Source organism: Pangasianodon hypophthalmus, chromosome 16 (assembly GCF_027358585.1).
Source record: "Pangasianodon hypophthalmus isolate fPanHyp1 chromosome 16, fPanHyp1.pri, whole genome shotgun sequence".
Classification (NCBI taxonomy): Eukaryota; Metazoa; Chordata; class Actinopteri; order Siluriformes; family Pangasiidae; genus Pangasianodon; species Pangasianodon hypophthalmus.
The window spans coordinates 17,944,850-17,968,457 of record NC_069725.1 but is presented as its reverse complement, the minus strand read 5'-3'; the positions used below and the strand labels follow the sequence as shown (position 1 = coordinate 17,968,457).

Genomic DNA, 23,608 nt, shown 5'->3' with positions numbered 1-23,608 from the left:
GTTGTGTTTTCTGCTTTGTTCTGCATAGGCATGGTGAACCGCGAGGTGCTGGACCAGGTAGAGCGTGGCTACAGGATGCCGTGCCCGGCAGAGTGCCCCGAATCCCTGCATGAGCTCATGCTTACATGTTGGAGGAAAGAACCTGAGGAACGGCCCACTTTTGAATACCTGCAAGGCTTCCTGGAGGACTATTTTACCTCCACAGAGCCACAGTACCAGCCGGGAGAAAACCTGTAAAGAAAATCCAGTATAGCGGTTTCATCTGGGAGCAGGAGAGAGCATGGAGACTTTCTGTACTGTGCTCCTTAAACAGAGCATGAGTGTTAACGTGACCGTTTACATGCACATTGATTTTCAATCAAGTGCCAAGGCTAGGTACTCAATACTTTAATTTTAAAGTTGTGCTATGTGACCATTCACTTGCACAGTGAAATGAGAGAACAGCTGCTTTCACCAGTTTACATAATTAAAGAAAATTGACTGTACATAAGTACTGAATATTTAAAATCAAGTCTTTCATTACGTAAACAAAATAGCATTTTTAAATGTCACAGAAGCAGAAGAATTCTGGAGGCTGGGCCAATCAGCTTTGAAGATATACTAATGATAAAGATAGCATAAGTGTTAGGTTACAGTTCACTTGTGTAATTAAAGGAAAAGGCAACCATTTCTTTATTTTAACTCCAATATGGTTGACACATGTTCATTATTATATATTACGTGTTTGCAGTTTTAAATAGTTGACAATGATTTCAAGAAAATGTCACTTATTGATTTATTTCTAACAAGCGTATATTTGTTATATTTCAGAGTTGTGGTAACTGACTAAGCTCTGAGGCGGAAGGTGGCTTGAGAAGAATGAGAGGCTGTGCTTTACCATTGTCCATAAAGAGAACAAACGCAGTGTTACAGCTCCTTGCACAGCTCATACACTTTTCTGCCTCAGAATGGTTACCACAAAACACATCTTTGCCTCCTATAAAAGACTGTAAAACAAATACAACTAATAGAGATGTTGTTGTTACTTGCCCTAGCTGTTTTTGTAGGTCAGTGAAGATCGATCATTAGCTTCTTTTTTCAACTCATATTTTAACCATGCCTTTGTTAAACTCTATTAGAGTATACTCCAGATCTGTCACTCTTCCTCTTGATGACCCCTATCTCACACTCCAACAACTCCACTGAGTCCTCCATCCTGTTCACTCCATTTAGGATACCCTATCACCCCATCCTTTTATTTCTCACGAGATATAAAACCATCAGGCAACTGGAGAAGACCCTTTAAGACACTTGATTGAATTTTATTTTATAGTTCTCTCTTAGATGAGGAGATGTCTTAAACTGTCACTGTCTTCCAATACACATCTGACTGAACTCCTTTAATGTTGCCTAGAAGATGACGTCCTATCTCCTGTTCCCTATTTCCTAAACTGGGATCAACTGGAAAAGGACAAAGACTGTCAAACAGCAATCATTTTTGAATCACACGGACAAGATCATATGGCAGATGGACTACAGTCGTATTCAATGAAGCGAGCAAATGAAGTGTTAGAGACCAAACTCTGAAATAAAGCAGCTGCCTTTAGTACAGCCTTCTAAATAATTTTTTTAAACTATTTGATTTCTTTCTTTTAATATTATGTTTTAATTTTCTGATATTATCCGATGTTTTCTGATAAGACTCAAATCTACTGACAAAGTCTTTTACAACTGTGTAGTTTTCTGCTTATCAGAGACATTTTTGTACAATTCTATTATATATAAAAATGGTATTTTTTATTAATATTATCATTTGTTATCAGATTGTAATTTGTAGTTTAGTTTAAATTGTAAGTTAGGAATATCAATCTCCTCAAATCACCAAATGATGTGGCTTTGGGCACATGTGAAGTGTTTATTGTGTTGTAAGGCCCTTATATGTGCTTTTGCTTATATGTCTTAAAAAAAGCAGGAATGACATTAATCTTATCTTTTATGCTGAAACCACAATGTTTCGCTAATTATTAACGCTGCATATGCTTTACAAAGGGCAACAATATTAACGCTTACATATGCTTTTCACAGGCCGACAGTAGGATAAAATTTGACTTGAAATGTATGAATAACTGACACGTCATTCTACACATCACTGGATTTCTGATTATATGCAGACATAAGACAGAGTGTTCTCGCCTTCTTCCTTAATTTGTCTCTGACCTGTTCTGTTTTGTGGTGAGGAAAGAAGGTTTGTAGGAATCGTAGGGCATATTTATGCATAAGGATGGTGATTGGAACTGTGAATAGTAATAGTAGGAGAGTAGGTAGTCACTCGTGCACTGTTTCCTATCATGTGTGTTTGGTTGCTTTTCTCACTTTTGAGTGCTCTCGTGACACTGGACAGTTTGTAAATACTTTCTGGTCATGCTTAGTGTAAATATTCATATTGTTCAGATTATTGTTTTTAATTGTCTCTTATGTCTCGACTACTCTCAAATCCCACACTAAGGAATGGTTTTGTAGAAACTGTTTAAACTTCAGCAAATTGCATAAGAAATCAGGAGTCTGTAAAACCATTGCATATTTCCACCTATAATTTCTTCTTCACCAACTGTGATTCGGTTAATTTTTTGGGAACAGATCCGGCACTGAGTTTTGATCTGGGTTAATGTGGTAATATATACAGTTGGGTGATGGTTAGTTATTTGACTAGCTGATATTCATCACAGCCTTTTCAAATTTGTTCTTTTTAACCCACTATTCCTACATTTATAGCAAAGAAGAGCAAAGTTAGCATCTTTTCAAGATGCTGTTGTCTTCTCATGTGGCAGTGATATAATCAGCCTATGCAGTTTTTGCTCCTGTCTTTTTTACCTCTTTTTTCCACAGCATTTTCTCTTGCTTACAGCATATTGTGCAGTTCTGTTATGCCATGACCTTTTCCTTATATAGACTTTGCAATGAGAGATGTATACTTCAACTGTTGATACATTGATATCTTTTCTAAGTGCAATAAACTACATTTCTAAAGTTTGGATTTTGAAGCATATTTGTACTTTTGTACTTTGTAAGCATATCTGTACTTTTTATACTGCTCAAAAAATCTGTCCAGTTAGGAAGCATAAGTGATTGTGAATCAGTTTCACCTGCTTTGGTGCAAATGAAAGTGACAACAGGTGCACTGGAGAGGCAACAGCAAGACAACCCCAAAAAAGGGTTTTGCAGGTGGTGGCCACAGACAATTGCTCTCTCCTTATCCTTCCTGATTTGTCTCTAGTTTTGTGTTTTGTTATGGTCCTTGTCAATACTTGTAACAGGAGGGAGTACCTGCAACCCAATCTGGTTGCACAGGGAGTCCAGCTCCTCCAGGAGGGCACATCCATATGTGCCATCGCAAGGAGGTTTGGTGTGTCTCCCAGCACATTTTCAAGAGCATGGAAGAGATACCTGGACAGGGCCGTAGAAGGACAACAACCCAGCAGCAGGACAGGTATGTGCTCCTTTGTGTGAGGAGGAACAGGAGGAGCACTACCAGAGCCCTACAAAATGGCCTCCAGCAGGCTACTGGTGTGCATGTTTCTGACCAAACCCTCCTTGAGGGTAGCATGAAGGCCCGATGTCCTCTAGTGGGACCTGTGCTCACAGCCCAACACCATGCAGCTCGATTGACATTTGCCAGAGAACACCAGAATTGGCAGGTCCGCCACTGGCACCCAGTTCTCTTCACGGATGAGAGCAGGTTCACACTGAGTATATGTGACAGACATGAAAGAGTCTGGAGATGCCGTGGGGAATGTTACGCTGCCTACAACATCATCCAGCATGACCGGATTGGCGGTGGGTCAGTGATCGTCTGGGGAGGAATATCCATGGAGGGTCACACAGACCTCTATGTGCTAGGCAACGGTACCCTTACTGCTGTTAGGTAGTGGGATGAAATCCTCAGAGCCATTGTCAGACCTTACGCTGGTGCAGTGGGCCCTGGGTTCCACCTGGTGCATGACAATGCCCGGCCAGAGTTTGTAGGCAGTTTCTGGATGACGAAGGCATTGATGCCATTGACTGGCCCTCACATTCCCCAGACCTGAATCCAATTGAGAACCTCTGGGACGTTATGTATTGGAGCATCTGAAGCCACCAAGTAGCACCACAAACTGTCCAGGAGCTCACTGATGCCCTGATCCAGGTCTGCGAGGAGAGACCATCCATCATCTCATCAGGAGCATGCCCAGACTTTGTCAAGAGTGCATACAGGCACGTGGGGGTCATACACACTACTGACTTACATTATGAGTTGCCATGATGAAATTAATGCAAGTTGGATTATTTACTTTGATTTTCGGTGTGATTTTGAATACAGCTCTCAATGTGCTGATGACTTTGGCTTCCACTTACCATTGTGATAACATTTTGTACTCAACAAATTACACAATGTATATAAGTAAAGATTTTCCACTTGAATATTTAGTTCATTGAGATACAATGTGTGATTTAAGTGTTCCCTTAATTTTTTTTTATCAGTGTATTTCACATGTTGTGCTTTTTGCATACCTTGTATGTAAAAAGCACAATGTGCAAACTAAACCCCTTTGGTAAGTTTGTTTTTCGGTGCATTCAGCTGTCACAAAGAAAGCAATAACAATATAACTAGGAAGTCAAATTAAAAATGCTCATGCCAATTCAATCATTCATCTTCAATAACTGGTTTATCCTGACCATGGTCGCTGTGGAAACAGAGCCTATCCCAGGAACACTGAGTGCAAGGCAGGGGAATTCACCTTAGATAGGATGCCACACCATTGCAGTGTAATACACACATGCAAAAACATTCACACCTGTTCATTCATGGGCACCTTAGATAGGATGCCACACCATTGCAGTGTAATACACACATGCAAAAACATTCACACCTGTTCATTCATGGGCACCTTAGATAGGATGCCACACCATTGCAGTGTAATACACACATGCAAAAACATTCACACCTGTTCATTCATTCACTGTAACCATTCTACTTGCAGGTAAATGAAGGAATGAATGAATGAACGACCAGCAGGACTGTGGTGCAGTGGATAGCATTGCCACCTCACTGCTCCAGGGTCCCTGGTTTGATCCTGTGCTTGGGTTATTGTCTGTGAGTTTCATGTGTTCTCACCATGTCCATGTGGGTTTCCTGGTTTCCCTCCACAGTCCAAATACTCTAAATTGCCCCTAGGCAATTGAATGAGTAAATGTATGTATGCAGGGTGCCCTGTGATTGAACTGGCATTCCATTCATGGTGAATTCCCAGTTCATGTCCAGTGTTCCCGGGATTGACTCTGGATCCACTGTGACTCTGACCAGGATAAAAGTGGTTACTGGAGAACGAATGAATGAATGAATATGTAAATTAACTAAATAAATAAGTACATACATAGACAGACAGACAAAACAGATAGATTGACAGAGTGAATAGAAAATGTTTAAAAGTTTTAAAAGTTAAAAGTAAAAAAATGGAACCAAGATAAATTGTGTCAGATCATTTTCCACCTTTACTGTGATATAGCAACCAGCAAAAAGGGAAAAAAGAAAAAGAGAAATCTTTCAAATAGTCTTTCAATAATCTTTCAATAATATGTTGTTAAAGCACCTTTTCCTTGTAATACAGTACTCTGTCTTTCTGGGTAAGAGTCTACCAACTTAGCACATCTTGATTTGGCAATTTTATTCCACAATTCCTTGCAAAAATACTCCAGATCTATCAGTGGATCTCCTGTGTGCAGCCCTCTTCAAGTCATTCCACAGGTTTTTGACAGGATTTAGATCTGGGCTCTGATTGCACCATTCCAAAATGTTGATCATCTTCTTCTGAAGCCATTCCCTGGATTTGAATCGAGTCGTGCTTTGAGTCATTATCATGCTGGAAGATGAAAAGTTTCTTCATCTTCAGCAGTCCAACATAGGCCTGCAGTTTTTTTTTTTTTGCCAAAATAAATTGGCAGTTGTGACTGTCCATGATTCCCACTATATTGATTAGAGCCCCAGTCCCAGCTGAAGAGAAGCAACCACATAGCATGATGCTGCCTCCACCATGCTTCACCATGGGTATGGTGTTCTTCTGGTTGATAAACTGTCTTCTTTTTGTGCTAAACACTAAATCTGTGACAAAGGATTTCAGTCTAGCCACCCTACCACTACCCCAGACATGTGAAGAATATAAACGATTGTTGTCACATGCAGGGAGTGATCAGTACTTGCCAGCTCCTTTAATGCTGCCGTAGGTCTCTTGGCAGCCTTCCTGATAAACTTGTGTCTTGTCCTTTTGTCAATTTTGGAGGGACGTCCTGTCCTTAATGTCACTGTGGTGCTTCACTTGTTGACGATAGCCTTCATGGTATTCCATGGTTTAATATTTTGGAAACTCTTTTGCACCCCTCTCTTGATCAATACCTTTCCATCATGAGATCCTGTAAATGTTTTATAAGCTCTTTGTAGACCATGGCTTCAGCATTCGAATGAAACCAAGAAGATGTCAAGAAATCCTACAGAAGCTGCTGGTCTTTATTTAGGGTTAATCAGAAACACTTCATTTTTGATAGGTGTATGATAATTATTTTTAAACATGGATTGGACTGTGATTGGTTCATTGAATGTTTTTTCTTTTTTTTTTTTTTGTCTCTAAAACATTTCGTTTGTTTCGTTTTCGTTTGTTGCTTGTTATATCACATTAAAAGTGGAAAAAGATCTGATATTATTAATCTTGATTTCAGTTTTTTACATCACACAAACCTTCCATTTTAACAGGGGTGGATAGACATTTTTATATCCAATGTAGATAGATAGATAGATAGATAGATAGATAGATAGATAGATAGGCAGATAGATAGATAGATAGATAGATAGGCAGACAGATAGATAGATAGATAGATAGATAGATAGGCAGACAGATAGATAGATAGATAGATAGATAGATAGATAGATAGGCAGATAGATAGATAGATAGATAGATAGATAGGCAGACAGATAGATAGATAGATAGATAGACAGATAGATAGATAGATAGATAGATAGATAGTGTTGTGCAAATACGTATGTTTGCCACTAGAGGCCGCCAGACCGCTAGAAAGAGTTTGTTTTTCTTTATTTATTTACTGAAGGGGGAAAGAAGGGGGGAAAGAAGGGGGAAAAGGGGGGGGGTGGGGGTGGGGGGGGGAGAGATTAGCCGAAAATCTTCCAAAAGCACAAACTTTGGAGTTCATTATATGATTCCTCATAAATCTTTTTTCATTAATTAGTCAATTATTTGATCAAGTTATTCAAAAAAAAAAATGACCACAGGCTCACCCACGTTCACTGAATTACAATTATTCAATAAAAATCCCATAATAAATGCATTTCCCATGATGCAAATATGCCCTTATCAGCCTTAGATACTGTCATTTCCCCCTGATCCAGACAGACTGCTGAAAGACTTCAAAGAAGTGAGTTATCTCATAGATAAACTTGTGACATTATCTCATACATAAACTTGTGCCAACAAATTCTGCCTAGATTATTTCCAGTAATTAGAAATGGGATTAAAGGTTGTTAGGAGTAATTTATGCATGACTTACTAGCTCTTTCCTCAGAGTGTCTTGTAAGTGAACTCTAGCCTGCAGCTACGTGTGTGTGAGCAAGGTGCCGCCTTTAAACTCTGAAGCCGGAAGAGTTTGGCTATTTTCTCGGAGTCTTTCAGAAGTGCAGCTAGAACTGGAGAGCAGATAGTGTTGTTAAACCACTGAGAGGAAGGGTCAGCTGTTCTGGCAGTTTCTGAGTGTCTAAAAGAGGGTCTAAAAGAGGTCACTGCTGAACTGAGGTAAGAGCACTAGCTTTGCCAGAACTTCCTCAGCTCGTTCAGGCAGCGATGCTGTGGACCTGAGCAGCGCTTCATGGCATTTTCTTTTTAATATTATCGGTTGTTTTGAGATACATTTGCGCAAAGAAACCCAAATTTACCTCCTCTAAAATGTCTATCATGAGCTTGTAATGTTGTATTCGTTTGGTAAATAAATATGTCACGTGTTCTTTGTTTTTGTTATAAATGTTTGCCAGTAGACTACATGCTATTCAGAAAGCTCTACACAAAGTAGTGCAGTTGTGTTGAGTGGGTTAGGTGGAGCTGAGTGTATTTTGTGCCCTCTTTTTCCTGTTATTGCTTTTTAATCAAGACACACACACACACACACGCACACACGCACACAGACCAGGTGCAATAAGGAAATATATAATATATAATGCAGCTACTAAATATAACCCTAACTTTAACCACAGTAACCAAAAGGAAACCATAGTTTTTAAATAAAAGCTGTAGTTTTTGTATAAAAAGTTAGTTGTCCTTGTTAGGAGAAGCCTAACCTGTCCCTGCAAGATCAAAACTGTCAGATAGATACAGATATTTGTGGAGACATTCATACACACACACACACACACACACACACACACATGTACATACCAGATGCAACAAGGAAATAGTTAGTTTTACTGTTCTCTTTAATTATATTCATACATGTACACATATATATATATATATATATATATATATATATATATATATATATAAATATATATAAAATGCAGCTACTAAATGTAACCCTAACCTTGACCTTAGTAACCGAAAGATAACCTTAGCTTTTAAATAAAAGCTGTAGTTTTTGTATTAAAAAAAAAAGGTAGTTTTCCATGTTAGGAGAAGCCTAACCTGTCCCTACAATGTCAAAACTGTCAGATACTTGTGGAGATATACACACGCACACACATTGTATGCAACAAGTTATATAACATAGTTTTACTTTTCTTTTTAACCCATAGCAATTCTTTGTCTAAAGTGTTTTTTGTGGGTTGTTACAGTCACACAGTGTCTTACAGTCGCATATTGCCCAATAAACTGTGAACAACTTGCCTGCAGAGGCAGAGGCAAGCATGATGCTGTTAAATTCAGTTTCCTTGCTGCTACACTCTGCAAAAAGTGAGGAACTTGTGACAACGAGTTACAGCGCTTCTGCGTATCAGCTTGTAAGGTGTTGCAGCAAGCTTTTTGTTGAGGTTTTCATAGTTTTCCATAACGGTTTTGCCCTATTTGGTCTGACCAACTAAACAAGAATCTAACACTTTTTCTAAATGGCGTCTAACACGTTCTTAAGTGTGCATGTCTATAGGAAACCACGTAACAAAGACAGTTGCTAAGCAGCTTGGTACTGAACAGAACTGCCAGTTGATATGTGCATGTCTTTGGGATAGCCCGTATTTAACTTGCTAATTCCTGTTTCCAGCAATGAAAGAATAAAAATAAATTTTTTTTTTTCGCCACACTGGCAACTGAACACAATAACAGACTCCATAAATGACTATACAGATTGAGAAGGACAATATAGGCTATACATAAGGGGGAAAAATGGAAAGACCATTTAAGTTAGGAGAGAAGGGATGTATCAGCTTGAGAAACCCATCCAACCCAAAGCATCTGTTTATGGTGATCTCATTGTTCAAAGGTTTGGACAGAATTGCTCTGATTTCACAGCTATTGAATCCACTCTCTCATCTAAAAGTTGTTGGGTGTAAATATTATAGTCTGTTTATGCTACTGCAGTGAACAGCCTCCTATATAAAGTTGTATAAGAGGAAAGAAAAATAGTGGCAATATACCTAATCTAATATCTCCTTTCTCTTGTGCCTAGACTTGGTCAGTGCTGTACTGTATTGACATCAACTTGTTCACAGGTTATCATCACAACACCCAGCCTTTATCTCCGAACAGAACATACTGGTGCACTGGAATGAATGAGTAAATGTTGTTTACCAGATTTTTGCCATGGCATTTGCAAGGGCATGACCGCTCCCATAACCAGAGTCAGCTAACACTTCAAATTTCTTCTGAACCCCCCTCAGGTCTTTTAAGCAATAATTGTTTCCCGTGAGACGTGTAGCAGGGTGCTGAAGATCTGCTACATAATTTCCACAAGAGGAAATATTCCGATTGAAAGGAGATGTAAGAAATGAGATTTGTGCATTCAATTATGTTTCCTAGCCTAGAATATAGATATAGATAGAGAACTGAAGCATTCCAGACTGCTTCAGTTTCTGGTTACTCCAGTTTTCCATGAGAATGCTATCAAGAGCATACTGATTCTGCTCGAGTGAAATGTTAGTTTCAATATCCAGTGCCTTTCAGGAATTTGGTTGTTTGGAGAGAGCTGAACATTAGTTCAATTCTGGAAGAGGAATTGAGAATTGAGAGGAATTCGTTCAGACTATGCATCTAATAAATAACATTAGATGTGGTTGTTATTTAGTTTGAACAGGGTTCAGTGATCGGTGGCTTTTATCCGTGTGAGCCGAATGCAAATCACAGCCATTGGTGCATACTGGTTTCTGTATTTCCACCAAGGTGCATTTGCATTAGTGATGGCACTCAAAGTTTTGATATGAGTGTTTATATTACTCATACACTATATGGCCAAAAGTATGCGGACACTTGACCATGACCCCCATAAGTTGGCTTTCCCCAAACTTTTGCCACAATGTTGGAGGCACTTGATCATCTAGAATGTAGATGCTTTGTATGCTGTAGTGTTATGATTTCTCTTCACAGGCCCAACCCTGTTCCACCATGACAATGCCCCTGTGCTCAAAGTGAAGTCCATAAAGACATGGCTTGCCAAGGTTGGTTTGGAAGAGCTAAGGTGGCCTGCACTGAGCCTTGACCTTAAACAAATGAACACATTTGGGATAAACCTGGAACGCAGACTGCACTCCAGGCCTCCTCGCCCGACATCATTGCCCAACCTCACTAATGCTCTTGTGGTTGAATGGAAAAATTCACACAACCACACTCTAAAATCTAGTGGAAAGCCTTCCCAGAAGAATGGAGACTGTTATAATAGCAATGAGTGGGGCAACTCCATATTAATGCCATGCCTTTAGAATGGGATGTTCAACTAGCACATATGTGTGTCACGGCCAGGTGTCCACATACTTTTGTCCTTGTGTATGTTTGGACTGTGAGAAGGCCTACGGATAGAATCTATGGATATTATGTAATTTAAAATATATTCACGTAGTATGTGTGTAGTGAAACCTGGAATGAAATGAATAAAATTTGAATACAGAAATAAGGTGCTTCCTGCTGACTGCTGAAGTTGCTGCTGTGTAACAGGTATTTTAATCATTAGAGGGAGAAAGTTTAATCTGTTTATTTGATTACAAGTTAATGATGGAGGCAAGATAACACCTTTGCATGAGTTGCATGCTTGTTAACCGCTGGAAATGAGGCATAATTCACGACTGATGGCGACAGAGCTTCTGCAAGTCACTGCCACGTGTGTCAAATAAATTCATAATCAAAGCAGCTGCAAAAAGTGGGGCTTGGTTTATTAGTTCGCATTCGATTCTCAGAGAAAGTGATATTTCTAACATTTAATCCAAACTGAATTTAGTAGGAGGGTATAGATTTCAGTCAGTGTGTGTGTGTGTGTGTGTGTGTGTGTTCATGTAAGGAAAGTATTGGCTGTTGTTCAAGCATTTGTTTCAATATTAGGAATAATTCACAGTATTGTGACCATTCATATGTTAAACAGATGTTTTTACCGCATGCTCTCAGATGTTTAACCAAGAGTTGTGGTACAGACACGTTGACCAAGGTGGCTAAGCTATTGTTTTTAAAATCCTAGGTAAACAGTATGCCGTGTAACTAATTTGAAGGGAAAGCAATGGGCAAACAACACACTCCCTGCCTTGTTGAATCATTGGCCTGTACTGAGCTGTAAATGATGCCCCAGGGTACACAGTGGCACACAATAGAGAAGCAGAGCAGCAAGAAGTAGTTATGAAATGGATGCCCGTATTAGACATTAAGAGTCGGAATAGTGACTGGGTATATTTGTGTCTATCTGCTACTATTTAATGATTTTGAACAGGATAACATTAAATGTCATAACACTACAGTAGTAACCGTGAATATTAAATGATTTAGTGAAGGAAACTGGTAGAATTTTTTTTAAGTGTTGTTAGGAAGACACTCTTACCTAGTTTATTAAAGCAAAATACCCTCACTGGCCATTTTAATAGGAACACCTGTACCCCTGCTCATTCATGCACTTATCCCAACAGCCAATAATGTGCATAAAACATGTAGATAAAGTCAAGATTATTAGTTAACATGCACATCAAACATCAGAATGGAGGGAGAAATTTGACCTCGGTGACTTGACCATAGCACGGTTGTTGATGCCAGATGGGCTGGTATTTCAGGTATTTTAAAAACTGCTTATCTCCTGGGATTTTCACACACAACAGGCTCTAGAGTTTACAAAGGATGGTGCAAAAAGCAAGAACAAAACCATTCAATGAATAGCCTTGCTGATGAGTGAGATCAGAGAAGAATGTCCAGACTGGTTCAAGCTGACAGGAAAGCAGCGGCAACTCCACAAATAACCAGTCTTATGTCTGCAGTGAGTAGAAAAGCCTCTCAGAATGAGGCAGATGGGCTATAACAGCAGAAGCCCACATCAGGTTTCACTCCTGTCAGTCAAGAACAGAAATGTGGGGCTACCATGGGCTCACCAAAACTGGACAGTTCAAGATTCAAAAAACGTTTTTCCCAATCTTTAATCTTCTTATTTTAAAACCAGATCATCCTGTCTTGAAAATGTATCTTGTTATTTTGTGTTATCTTGTGTTATCTTGTGCAGATAACTTTTGTGCTCTCATTGTCTATACCACTTCTGTATAATGGTCACATCATGGTGCATGGTGCCCTTTGATGGGCTGGTGTCCAGGGTTTATCTGAGATCCTAAGCAGGATAAAGTGATTGCTGAAGATGAATGTGTCAGGGTTGAAACTGCTTGAAACACTGAATCCAAAAGGGAATCGGATTTGACAGATTTTCTAATCTGATCCACTTCTGTATTTTATGAAGTGAATGTGTGTGTGATGTTGACTGACACAGATCTTTCACTGAACACAGAAGAATTCTCTTGATCATTCACATAACTCTGCAAGCTTGCCGAGAGTCAGTAAAATCAGATCAGTGCTTGACTAATAACTATTTCAGGTATCTTTATACATGTATATCATCACGCCCCTCACAAAGGATATACCATTGCCCAATCTTAACTCAGTACACACTCTGGTTTGTAAAGCTTCTGTATGTGTAGTGAAACACCTGGTTATGCTTTGCATAACATTTTACTGCAGTTAAATTGAAGTTTTGCCAGAACTTGTCCGAGAACTTTCTTTCTTTCTTTCTTTCGTGCTTGCTTGCTTGCTTGCTTGCTTACATTTACATTAATGGCATTTGTCAGACGACCTTATCCAGAGAGACTCTGAAGTCTCTATCAATAAATACATCCTGATACTGGTTCACTACTAAGAGTACTATCAGTCTAAAACACTCTGTTGGGGAGGCAGTATAGCTTGCTTGCTTTTTCTCCCCATTCTGATGTTTGAATTAAATATTAACTGAAGCTGTTGACCTGAGCAATGCATACACTCACCAGTCACTTCAAAACGAACACTTGTTTAATATTCACATCAAACATCAGAATGGGGGAATAAATGTGAGCGTGGTGAATTTGACCTTATCATGGTTGTTGGTGCCAGTAATTGAGAAACTGCTGATCTCCTGGCATTTTCACTCACAACTGTCTCTATAGCACTTTTTATATGCGGTTCCCTTCTATTACAGGGACCAAAAGTAATTGGACAAACTAACATAATCATAAATGAAATTGTCATTTTTAACACCTAGCTGCAAATTCACTTTAGTTAAGGACGCTTTCAAGATGTAAGGTTTTCAATTCAATTCAATTTGATTTTATTTGTATAGCACCTTTAACAGTGGCCATTGTCACAAAGCAACTTTACAGAAATATATAAATTTATCCCTAATGAGCAAGCCAGATGCGACAGTGGCAAGGAAAAACTCTCTGAGACGATATGAGGAAGTAACCTTGAGAGGAACCAGACTCAAAAAGGAACCCATCCTCATCTGGGTGACAGCAGATAGTGTGATTATAAATAATTTCCTTCTATAACTGTGTACTACATGGTCAGCAAGTGCAATTGTGTAAACATGAAATTCATTATAGTTTTCACATGAAGTTATTTTGTTGAAGTTATCAGCTGTTCAGTGATGGAGACTTGGGTGCAAAACTGTTTGTGGCAATTGCAGTCCTAAAGCTATCATAGCAATTGCAGTCCAAAGCCATCTTCATGGTTTTTAAGTGATATAATCCTCAATAATCTCATTGATCTTTAGGCTGTCCATGTGGGGCCATCCTCAGCAGCAGCAAGTGATTTTCACGTGATGGGAACTCCAACCAGAAGTAGAGCATCAGGGTGGATCAAGGGGTAAACATCACTGGTATCTCAGGAGTAGCATGTTTAGCGAGAGAGAGAGAGATTGTTAGGTATGCTAATTGTCACGTAATGGTTAAGGACAAAGCACTTTGTATACAGAGAGCAAGCAGGGACTCCGGTAATACTAGCTATGACAGCATAACTAAGCGGGAGTGCCAGAAGGTAATACACACATGAGGGTGCCCTGGGACATAAAGCGGCCAGCCACTCCACTGTCAAAATGGTGGTGCTCCAATGTTTTCCATTCTTAGTGGTTTCCAGCTCCTCTGAAGTCACCCCTTCTCAACGTTAACTGTTAGCTTTTTGTCTGTACCCATGAATAAATATCATTCTGTAAATTAATTTGCAGGTGTAGTCAGAAAAAAGTCTCTTGCATTTTAGTTAAATGTGTTAACACCGACTGCTGCTATTGTCAGGTGAAAGATAAAAACTGCAGCATTTTGGCCAGCGGGCCACCTGTCATACAGCTAATGGAGAAAGCTCGGGCTGGTTAACATCTGTCCTGACTTTCGACACCCCTGGGCTACAACAACAGAAGTCCACATAAGGTTGAAGATTAAAAAAAAAAAAATCCCTTAATTAAACACCAAAAAAAATTCCTTTGACATCAGAAACATTGTTTTTGTCCAAAGTTGAGACCTATATTTTAAGAAGCCATACATATATTTAACAAAAGTGATGTGGAAGTGTTTTTGCCTGGACAAGATTATGCAAACTCACTGGTAAAAATAGTCAGTCTACTGAAAGATGTCTACAAGCTTGACTACAAGTATGATTTCCTGCCACATTGAATGGCAATGTGTATGCGAATGTTTGATCAGATTTTTGAATAGCTACATGCCATGGTGAAATGGAAGTAAGCCAGATTAATTCAGCTTGTTCTCACATACTGGCTGTCAAAATATCCATGATGCTCCTGTGATCCAGTCAGAATGGAATCTTTGAATGCGGTTTTCTTCCCTTTCACTTTTGGGTGTAACCGGATTTTAAAATGCTATATGTTTACAAGTGATTGAGATCCGTAAAAAAAGAGAAACATCTTTCAGTTCAGGGAGGCCTGTATTTTTTGGAACTTTATATAATGGAAAATGTCAACATTTTCCATGTGAAAGGTTTTCCCAGGCCACCACAATGTCCTGTTACAGCTTTGAATGGGACTTGTGTGATTATGGTGTTGATCTGGATCTCCTTCTAGCTTCTGTTAATCCACTCATGAGCTTGACTTTAAATAAACTCCACTTAGCCCTTTTCCTCCTCCAAACCGTTTGATTGTTTTCCCCCATGTCAAAATTGGATTGTGATAGTTAGTCATAACTACCGCTTACTAAAAATGAATGTGTAGCACAAGCGGTTTAAGGTTGTGGTTTAAGGTTGCTTATCTCTGTGTCATGGTTTCCTTGCATATATTTATGCTTCCTTATTTCCTTCACCGTTCCCTACAATCCATTATCTCATCAAAAAAAAAACACAAGAGTGCTGTAGTTAAAATATCTGTACTGAACAGCCTGGACAGATGTGCGTCTAGCCCGAGGCCTTCGAGCGTGTTCAGTATATGCACAAAGCTGTCTCTAACATCTTCTTACAGACTATGCGATCATCACAGTTCCAGGAAGTGGTTGTTCTTTGTTATAGCTAGCATACAATGACCATATACCATATCTCTAGATAACAGAAACTCTTAATTACCACACCACTTTAAAACCATGTGTTTTTTTTTTTTATAATATTGTGCAACATCCTCTGCAACATCTGTAACACACACAAATACATCACCGCAAAATTTCCAGTATTTGTTTACTTGCTTTTAGTATCTGCATGATACAAATTGTATTGCTGTTTGCATTTGTGTAGTACAATTTTATGACCGTGATTTGTTTATTAGAGATGTGTCAGGACATCCACCAGAAATGTCAATAGCAGGTTAAGGATATAAAATATGCTAAATAGAAGCCAGTACTGAATATTACAGTGCAGTGTATTGAGAACAGAATTCAGTGTCTATGTAAGATATTGTCAGCAGATGGACGATGGCACGGATGCGGCCCTAGTAATGTATTTCAGTTCATCAAGCCAAGTTTTCGGGAAAAAAAATGCCCATAGTTCAGCTAATCTAGTGTCTTAAACATGAACCTTCTGTAGATCCCGTGTTGTGGCTTGCTGTTGCCAATCACATGCATTTATATAAATGATTTACCTTAAGGCAGCTCACTCAGAACAGGAAGAGTTTTCATTTTTATTTCAAGTGACAACATGACTTGTTCAAAAAAACCACAAAAACCTAACTGATAATGAAAACAGAGTGTTTAAGGACGATTGGACAGAAGTATACTTATATGGCCAAAAATATGTGGACGCCTGACCATGACTCCTATATGTGGGACTTTCCTAAACCTTTGCCACAAATAAAACTGAATCATAATGATCACAATCACAATCTGAATCATATGATTGTCTAGACTGTCTTTGACTTTGACTGTCTTTTTCCACCATGACAGTGCCCTTGAGCACAAAGTGAGGTCGTAAACGTAAAGATATGTTTTTTTTTTTTTTTTTTTCCGAGGTTGGTTTGGAAGCAGTGGCCTGCACAGAGCCCTGACCTTAACCCCAGTGAAAACTTATGCAGCTCCATATTAATGCCATGCATTTGGAGTAGGTTGTTCAACAAGCACATAGGTCATGGTCAGGTCCACATGCTGTATTTTGACCATATAGTGTATGTGGTTATTCTCCCTGCTTCAATTTCAGAGCAGATGTTTCATCTATTGAGAGTTGGGGGAGCTAGTCAAAAGTGGTAACATGAGGCGCTAGTGTGAAAGAAAACATATGCACTTTGAATTGATGTGTCTTATTTATAGGAATAAACTAATCAGTTGGTCACTATTAATTCACTATTAAGTCACCTTTGTTGTTTCTCCAGACTTTTGTAAGCAAGAAATTATATGTAGCTGGACCTTCAACAATTTTAGTTGAATATCCCTGATCCCTGGAATATGGTTTTACCTGATTTCTATGGCATTGATGTCATTCAGCTTGTCTACACTGTTCTTCGCTGTTCCCATTAACAGCAGTAAATGGATAGGAAGTGGTGTTACTTAGGAAAACAGGTTGCCCCCTCTGACTCGGTACTCTTAAAAACCCTACACTCTTTTATCTTATGGCCCCTTACTGTTTAATTACATTCATTTTGTGGAAATAATCGACACAGAACAGAGGTGAGCCCTGAGAGACCATGCTGATTTATAGTAGACTGTTTCCTAAATAACCATGGGAAGGAATTCAGCAGAAACAGAAAACGCCTTGAATCAGAGGTTTGTCCTCCTTGCACAGTATTGGTGACAAGTAGAGCCCTTAACATCACATGCAGATTCATCATGCCTTACTCTACTGTAAATCTTTTCAGTTCTAGGTCTGTAAAAGCGAATACAGAAATTAGTAGTGGTTTCATTGTTTTGTCATAACTTGCCTTGCTGCAAGGGGTGAAGAGTGAAGTAGTTCACTAAACCTTTAGATTCACTGTGCAGTTTTGCACACTCATTGGGTGACTTGTTTCAAAAGGAAGAAATGTTTCAAAATGATTGTTGAGATGCATATGACAGTGGGTGTGTTTACAGCTCCCATCATTACTAACAAGGTTTAGAGTAAAAGTGGTGAATTCAGATAGTATAAAATAATAACATTTCTACAGCAACATACTCTTGGTTGTTCTAGTCTAAAAATGATTACATGTTTTAGACAGCTTTATTTACTTACTATGTGTGTGTTTCACATTGTCAGTGCTGCTCTACTAAGGCAAAGTCCAGAATCTGCTCACTATGTATTTGTTTGTTTTTGCCGTGTTAGGGTCATGCTCTGTCATATGAACAATTGTATCATTTTTGATAGATTGGGATTTAGGGAATTTAGATTTTATCAGTAATTGAATAACAGCTGAAAATCTAAGCTAAAAGACATTTCTGTTAGGTACTGTGTTCTGCTTAAGTTACTATGTTTTTAATTCAATTCCAGTGCTCTGCTATTTGGCTACTACCTTGTGTCAATGAACACCTGAGTTACTGTGTATGACTCTTTCCTGCCAAAAAAAACAAAAAAAACCTTGAGATTCTATAATAATATAAAAATATAAGAATATACAGCACTTCACACAGGAAAACCCAGCTTGGGTTGTTCATTGCTTGCTAACCTATAACAACATTATGTATGTTCCCTAATAGTATATCAAGTGTAGCTAACTGTGTCATACACCCAGTTTGATAGTCATGTCCACATGACTGGGCTACGTGGGTGGCCCAGTCACCCGGCACTCACATGTGAACACCACCTACAGACCTGACTTTGTCTTTTTTGTACCTTTCATGAAGGTCTTTAGGATCACTTTTTGTCTGACCTCTCCCCTCAGATCTGTTCACCAAGGGTGGCTCTACTGGGAGCATTAATTTCCCAGTGACGAAGCTCTGAGGTACACGCCTTCACCATGACAATGTCTGGATCCATAAAGGGGATCAAAATCCATACCTCCTAGTCCAAGGTCATGGTTCTCTCTCTCTCTCCCAGAAAAGAGAGAGATGCTCCCATCAGGAGAGAGGAGAGAACTTGCCTCTGTTGGAGGAGTTTAATTACCTTGAGATCTTATTCACAAGTAATGGAAAAAGTGTGAGATTAACAAACACATTGGATCAGCAGTAGCAGTATATCAGTCACTGTACTCATCTGTGGTAATAATGCAGGAGCTCAGTTTTTGGATGATGCTTTCCCTTTATTTGTCAATCCATGTGACCTGCCTCACCTATGATCACAAGCTGTAACAGATAATGACCAAAAGAATAAGATAGCAAGTACAGGCAGAGGAAATTAGGTTCCTGTTGCTGGGAATAGCCCTTTTATAGGACCAGAAGCTTGGCAATCCAGGACAGGCACGAATGGAGCTGCTGCCAGTTTATGTGAGGCGGTTCAGGTACCTTACAAAGATTTCCCCTGGTTGGCTCCCACTAGAGCTGTATCAGGTATGTCCCACTGGACAGAGACCCTGGAGGCAGACTCAAAAGCAACTGGAGTGATTATTATATCTCACAGTTGGCACAGTTGGCTTGGGAACGTCTACGGCATCCCCAAAGAATGCTGTAGAGCAAAGAAAATACTATAAAGAGCAGTAAACTGTATTAAATGAAACCGAGTCAATATTTGGTGTGATGACCCTTTGCTTTAAAAAAAAAACAGTAGTCTCAGGTCCAATGTGTACAGTTTTATAAGGAAATAAGTGTTACTGAGCATCTTTCAGAACCAGCCACAGTTCTTCTGGAGACTTTGACTGTCGCAGTTGCTTCATATTTTTGCAGCAAAACCCAGCAGCCTCCATTATGTTTTTGTCTGAAAAGTGTCTCTTACGTAATATGCTGCTTTCTTTACTGACATACAAACGTTTTTCTGTGACATTTAATATTGTTCTGGAAAACTAATGTTTGGAAATCTAAAATGTTTTTAAATGTATTGACTCTAGAATATAGAAGTCATGATTTCAAGTCAAAAACACACATATATACACACACACACTCAAAGCCACTGACTTCTCTAATAAACAATGTGCCTGCAGTATAGCCCCTCATGTTTTTTTTTTTTGTTTGTTTGTTGTTTTTTTTTTACACCATGGAGAAATCAAAATGTGCAAACCCATATAGACATATGAGACAATTCAATGCTGTAATTACTTAAGAAGGACAATGCACTAAGCATCGACTCTGGAGGGTGAATACTTCTCAGTTGAGCAATTTGTAGATTTTATTTGTTTGTTTTTAAATAGTTCTGAGGACATCTGGTAATGTATTTAATCTTATTTAAAAAGTCACTTAAAAAGGAGCAGAAAAATCCCATTCTAATATACTTAAATTTGATGTTGCAATAAAGCAAAAAGAAAAATAATTACTAGGGGGTGAACATTTACTAGAGGCACTGTACCTATTTACTATTTGTTTGCTTGGACATGAAGCAGTTTTTCCTCTATCTAACTCTATGAGCAGTTACTGCCATCTGCCCTATTAGGGCAGTTTAGATAAACAGCTATGACACAGTCTGTTTTGCAAGTTCAAAGGTCAGTATCGGTGTGCTAGATTTATTCTGAACATTGTGGAACTCCTGTTGTGTTTGCTACTTTTATGCACCTGTTCAGAAGAGTTTACTGGGTCATTCAGTGTGTTATGTAGTGCTGTTCTGTGGATGATAATGACCTTTGTCTGCTCTAATGTTCCACAATTCAAAAGCAAATCTAAGTCGGTAACCACCTACTAATGTAAACTCTGGTTATATGGTCTTGTCTTCTAGGCCATCCTACAGCATGACTGATCAGCAGGACCCTGTTAATTCAGGTCACGCCGTGTTTGACCGCTTTGTGGTCGCTCAGACGTGCAAAGAGGTTCAGCAGAATTTCAATGAGCTCTGTCGCCATCTAGAGTTAGATGTTAAGGATTACCGCCACTTTTACAGCAAGCTGAAAGAGAGTCTGAACTACTGGAAAGCAAAAGAACTCTGGCAGAAGATTGACAAGAGGGCAGCACACCCAGACTATGAGCAGGGCAAACCATGTGCCAAGACTAAGGTATGAACATGTCTACAATTGCTCAAAAAATAACACTGAATATTGAGCAATCCAGATTTTTTTTTTTTTTATAACTCTCTTTTTGTATCTAAGTCTTTTTTTTTTCTCTGGTTCCTCTGCTACAGTGTTTAGTCCTGGGAGCAGGCCCATGTGGCTTGAGGACGGCCATAGAGTTGGCTCTTCTAGGTGCACAGGTGGTCTTGTTGGAAAAGAGAACATCATTCTCCAGGAACAATGTCCTGCATCTGTGGCCATACACCATCCGAGATTTACGTAATCTTGGTGCAAAGAAGTTCTACGGCAAATTCTGCTCTGGTTCTCTCGACCACATTAGTGAGTGTCATTATTTTAAATGTATCTCTTGGAAGTCAATTAAATAGCAAATACCTTATTTGTCATTCATATTAATATTCAGATAGTAGCTTTGTACCACAGACATCTCCATATTAATGGTATGTTCATTAATATGAATATTAAAACACTCAAGAAAATATGACCCGTATGTTCATAAATCACATGCATATATTAGTGTAGAAAAATCAGTAGCCCAGGTTTCCTGGGACAAGGGGATTTCGTATCCAAGCTATTAGGTTTGTTTGTTTGTTTGTTTGTTTGTTTTTTCCATAGTTGCCCAGGGGTGAATTAAGCAATATCGCACATGCAAGAGTGCAGTTATACTGAATGTCTACAGTCGAATCACAGCCTTGCCGATATTCAGTGTAACAGCATGATTGCGAGTGCAATATTGCAACAGTTTTATAGAAATTAATATAGAGTAAGTGACATTTTTGACACAATATAGCCAAATACTTTTTTATTTTTGCTCTGCGAATGAGAATAGATCCCGAAGAAGCCACACTCACTGATAGCCCAGCACAATGATTTGTACATTCCTGTTGAAGGTGCATCCGGTGAAACTAGCTTCCCTTCTTCCTTTTCATCTTCATCTCACCAGCTTTCATATATTAAATCAGAAGTTACATTCATGAAAAATGTATCATTTGCTGTGTCTGCTGCTGATGTCGCTAACTCTACTGTAGTAACGCTTTCAGTGGGACTGTTTCTAGAATTGAAATTTTACGTAGTGAACAAAGACAGTCGGAGTGATACAAACAGTGAGACATCCCAGTGCGGTTATACTAAATATCAGCACCCTTGGAATGCTGCTCGTCCAATCAAACTACTGGACTGGAACTATACTGTATAACAGTAGTACAACTACAAAAAAAAAAAAACATACGCCTTAGTGAGTTTCACATGATTCCAAATCCCACCACCTGATGTACTACACACATCGGCTGAGACACGATCTGACTGATGGTAATAACTGTTTTTTGACAAAGTAATCAGCATGCACAGATGACAGATGAACTTTTCAGAAACAGAAACATGCAGGAAGGAACAAAACCCAGCAAAATAGACTTAAGCACAAAGCCATCATACAGGATAACTCTCCTGCTAGCACAACATGCAGTCAGAAAAATAAAGATGCTAATGGAATCTCACACCAAAAACATCATGTACTTAGAAACAATAGCAACTTTGTTAGAAGAGGATGATGATCATATACTTATTTGGTGTTGTATTAATGCACTTACCTAGCTAACCACCTAGCTAATTATTACATTATATTAGCTACCATTTTTTAGCCTAGGAAATTAGGTTCCTGGCCACTCAAACTATGGGACTGGGGAGCACATTGGAGCGTCCGTTTGCCCAGTGGACTAGCTTAATTTATGACTTGTCCACCCTTGTAGCGTTACTGGATGAAAGCAGTACAAGGCACAATTCAGCAACGTATATCAATGTGTTTTCTGACTGAAATAATAATAAAAAAAAATCCTCATCTGTCTGTATTTGTGGTTATTTTGTATATGCAGGTATCCGCCAGTTGCAGTTAATTTTGCTGAAGCTGGCTCTGCTCTTGGGGGTTGAGGTTCACACCGGAGTGACCTATAATGGTTTGGTTGAACCCCAGGCATCAGGAACAGGTATGTGATTAGTTTCTATACAAAGCCTTACTTGACTTCTGCTGCATGTTTGTGGTAAAGTGTGACCTGAAGCGAAGCTAGAAAACAAACTAACTGTGGTTCTCCTTCAGGCTGGAGGGCTTTGTTGCATCCCGAGTCTCACCCAGCTTCTTCCTATCAGTTTGATGTTTTCATTTCAGCTGGAGGAGGAAGATTTGTACCTGATGGTAAGATTTGTCAGTGAAGACTAGGGCGTGAATGCATGAATGCTTGAATTTTCATAATATTTACATATTCAAAGGCAAAAAGCCCACATTCAAATGTTCTACTTTTAGTCTCCTAGTGTAAGTGATGTAATCACTGCCTCTTGTTAGCCAAGTAAGAGAAGGGTTCTGAATAAGTGCATGTCATTTTTAATTACGTATCAGTCTAATTAAATATAAAAGTATATGTTCTGGAAGTGTATTATTTGTAGACACTGTCTGGACTCTTTTTTGGCATTTAAATATTAAACTGCCTTCTATTATGCATGCTGTACAATAATTATGTACTGTGGTATGTATTGCGAATATGTTTTGGGATTTGGATTGTGTTAGCTCAGAAACCATAGCAACCCTGATCAGGATAAAGAGCTTACTGAAGATGAATAAATGAAATCCATTTTTTAAGTTATTAAAATTTTTGTGCATTTTAAGACATGT

The 23,608-nt window shown here is 38.9% G+C and overlaps 2 protein-coding genes across 6 annotated transcripts in view; both read left to right on the top strand.

Annotated features, from left to right (window-relative positions):
• src (v-src avian sarcoma (Schmidt-Ruppin A-2) viral oncogene homolog) overlaps positions 1-3,006 on the top strand; it is a 45,853-nt gene extending 42,847 nt beyond the window's left edge. For all 4 annotated transcript variants that reach the window (XM_026920577.3, XM_053240736.1, XM_026920576.3 and 1 more), the window contains one exon: positions 29-3,006. In XM_026920577.3, the coding sequence (XP_026776378.3) occupies positions 29-237 (209 nt within the window). In that variant the 3' untranslated portion in view covers positions 238-3,006. The remainder of the gene's footprint in view (positions 1-28) is intronic.
• Positions 3,007-7,365: 4,359 nt separating this feature from the next.
• The window catches only part of mical1 (microtubule associated monooxygenase, calponin and LIM domain containing 1), a 37,294-nt gene continuing 21,051 nt past the window's right edge, over positions 7,366-23,608 (top strand). Inside the window, exons 1-5 of one of the 2 annotated variants that reach the window (XM_053240867.1) lie at positions 7,366-7,437; positions 20,664-20,937; positions 21,063-21,270; positions 22,818-22,928; positions 23,039-23,134. In XM_053240867.1, coding sequence (XP_053096842.1) covers positions 20,677-20,937; positions 21,063-21,270; positions 22,818-22,928; positions 23,039-23,134 — 676 coding nt within the window. In that variant the 5' untranslated portion in view covers positions 7,366-7,437; positions 20,664-20,676. Of the gene's footprint in view, positions 7,438-7,572; positions 7,812-20,663; positions 20,938-21,062; positions 21,271-22,817; positions 22,929-23,038; positions 23,135-23,608 lie in introns of those variants that run through there. The other variant, XM_053240866.1, reaches the window with a different exon arrangement.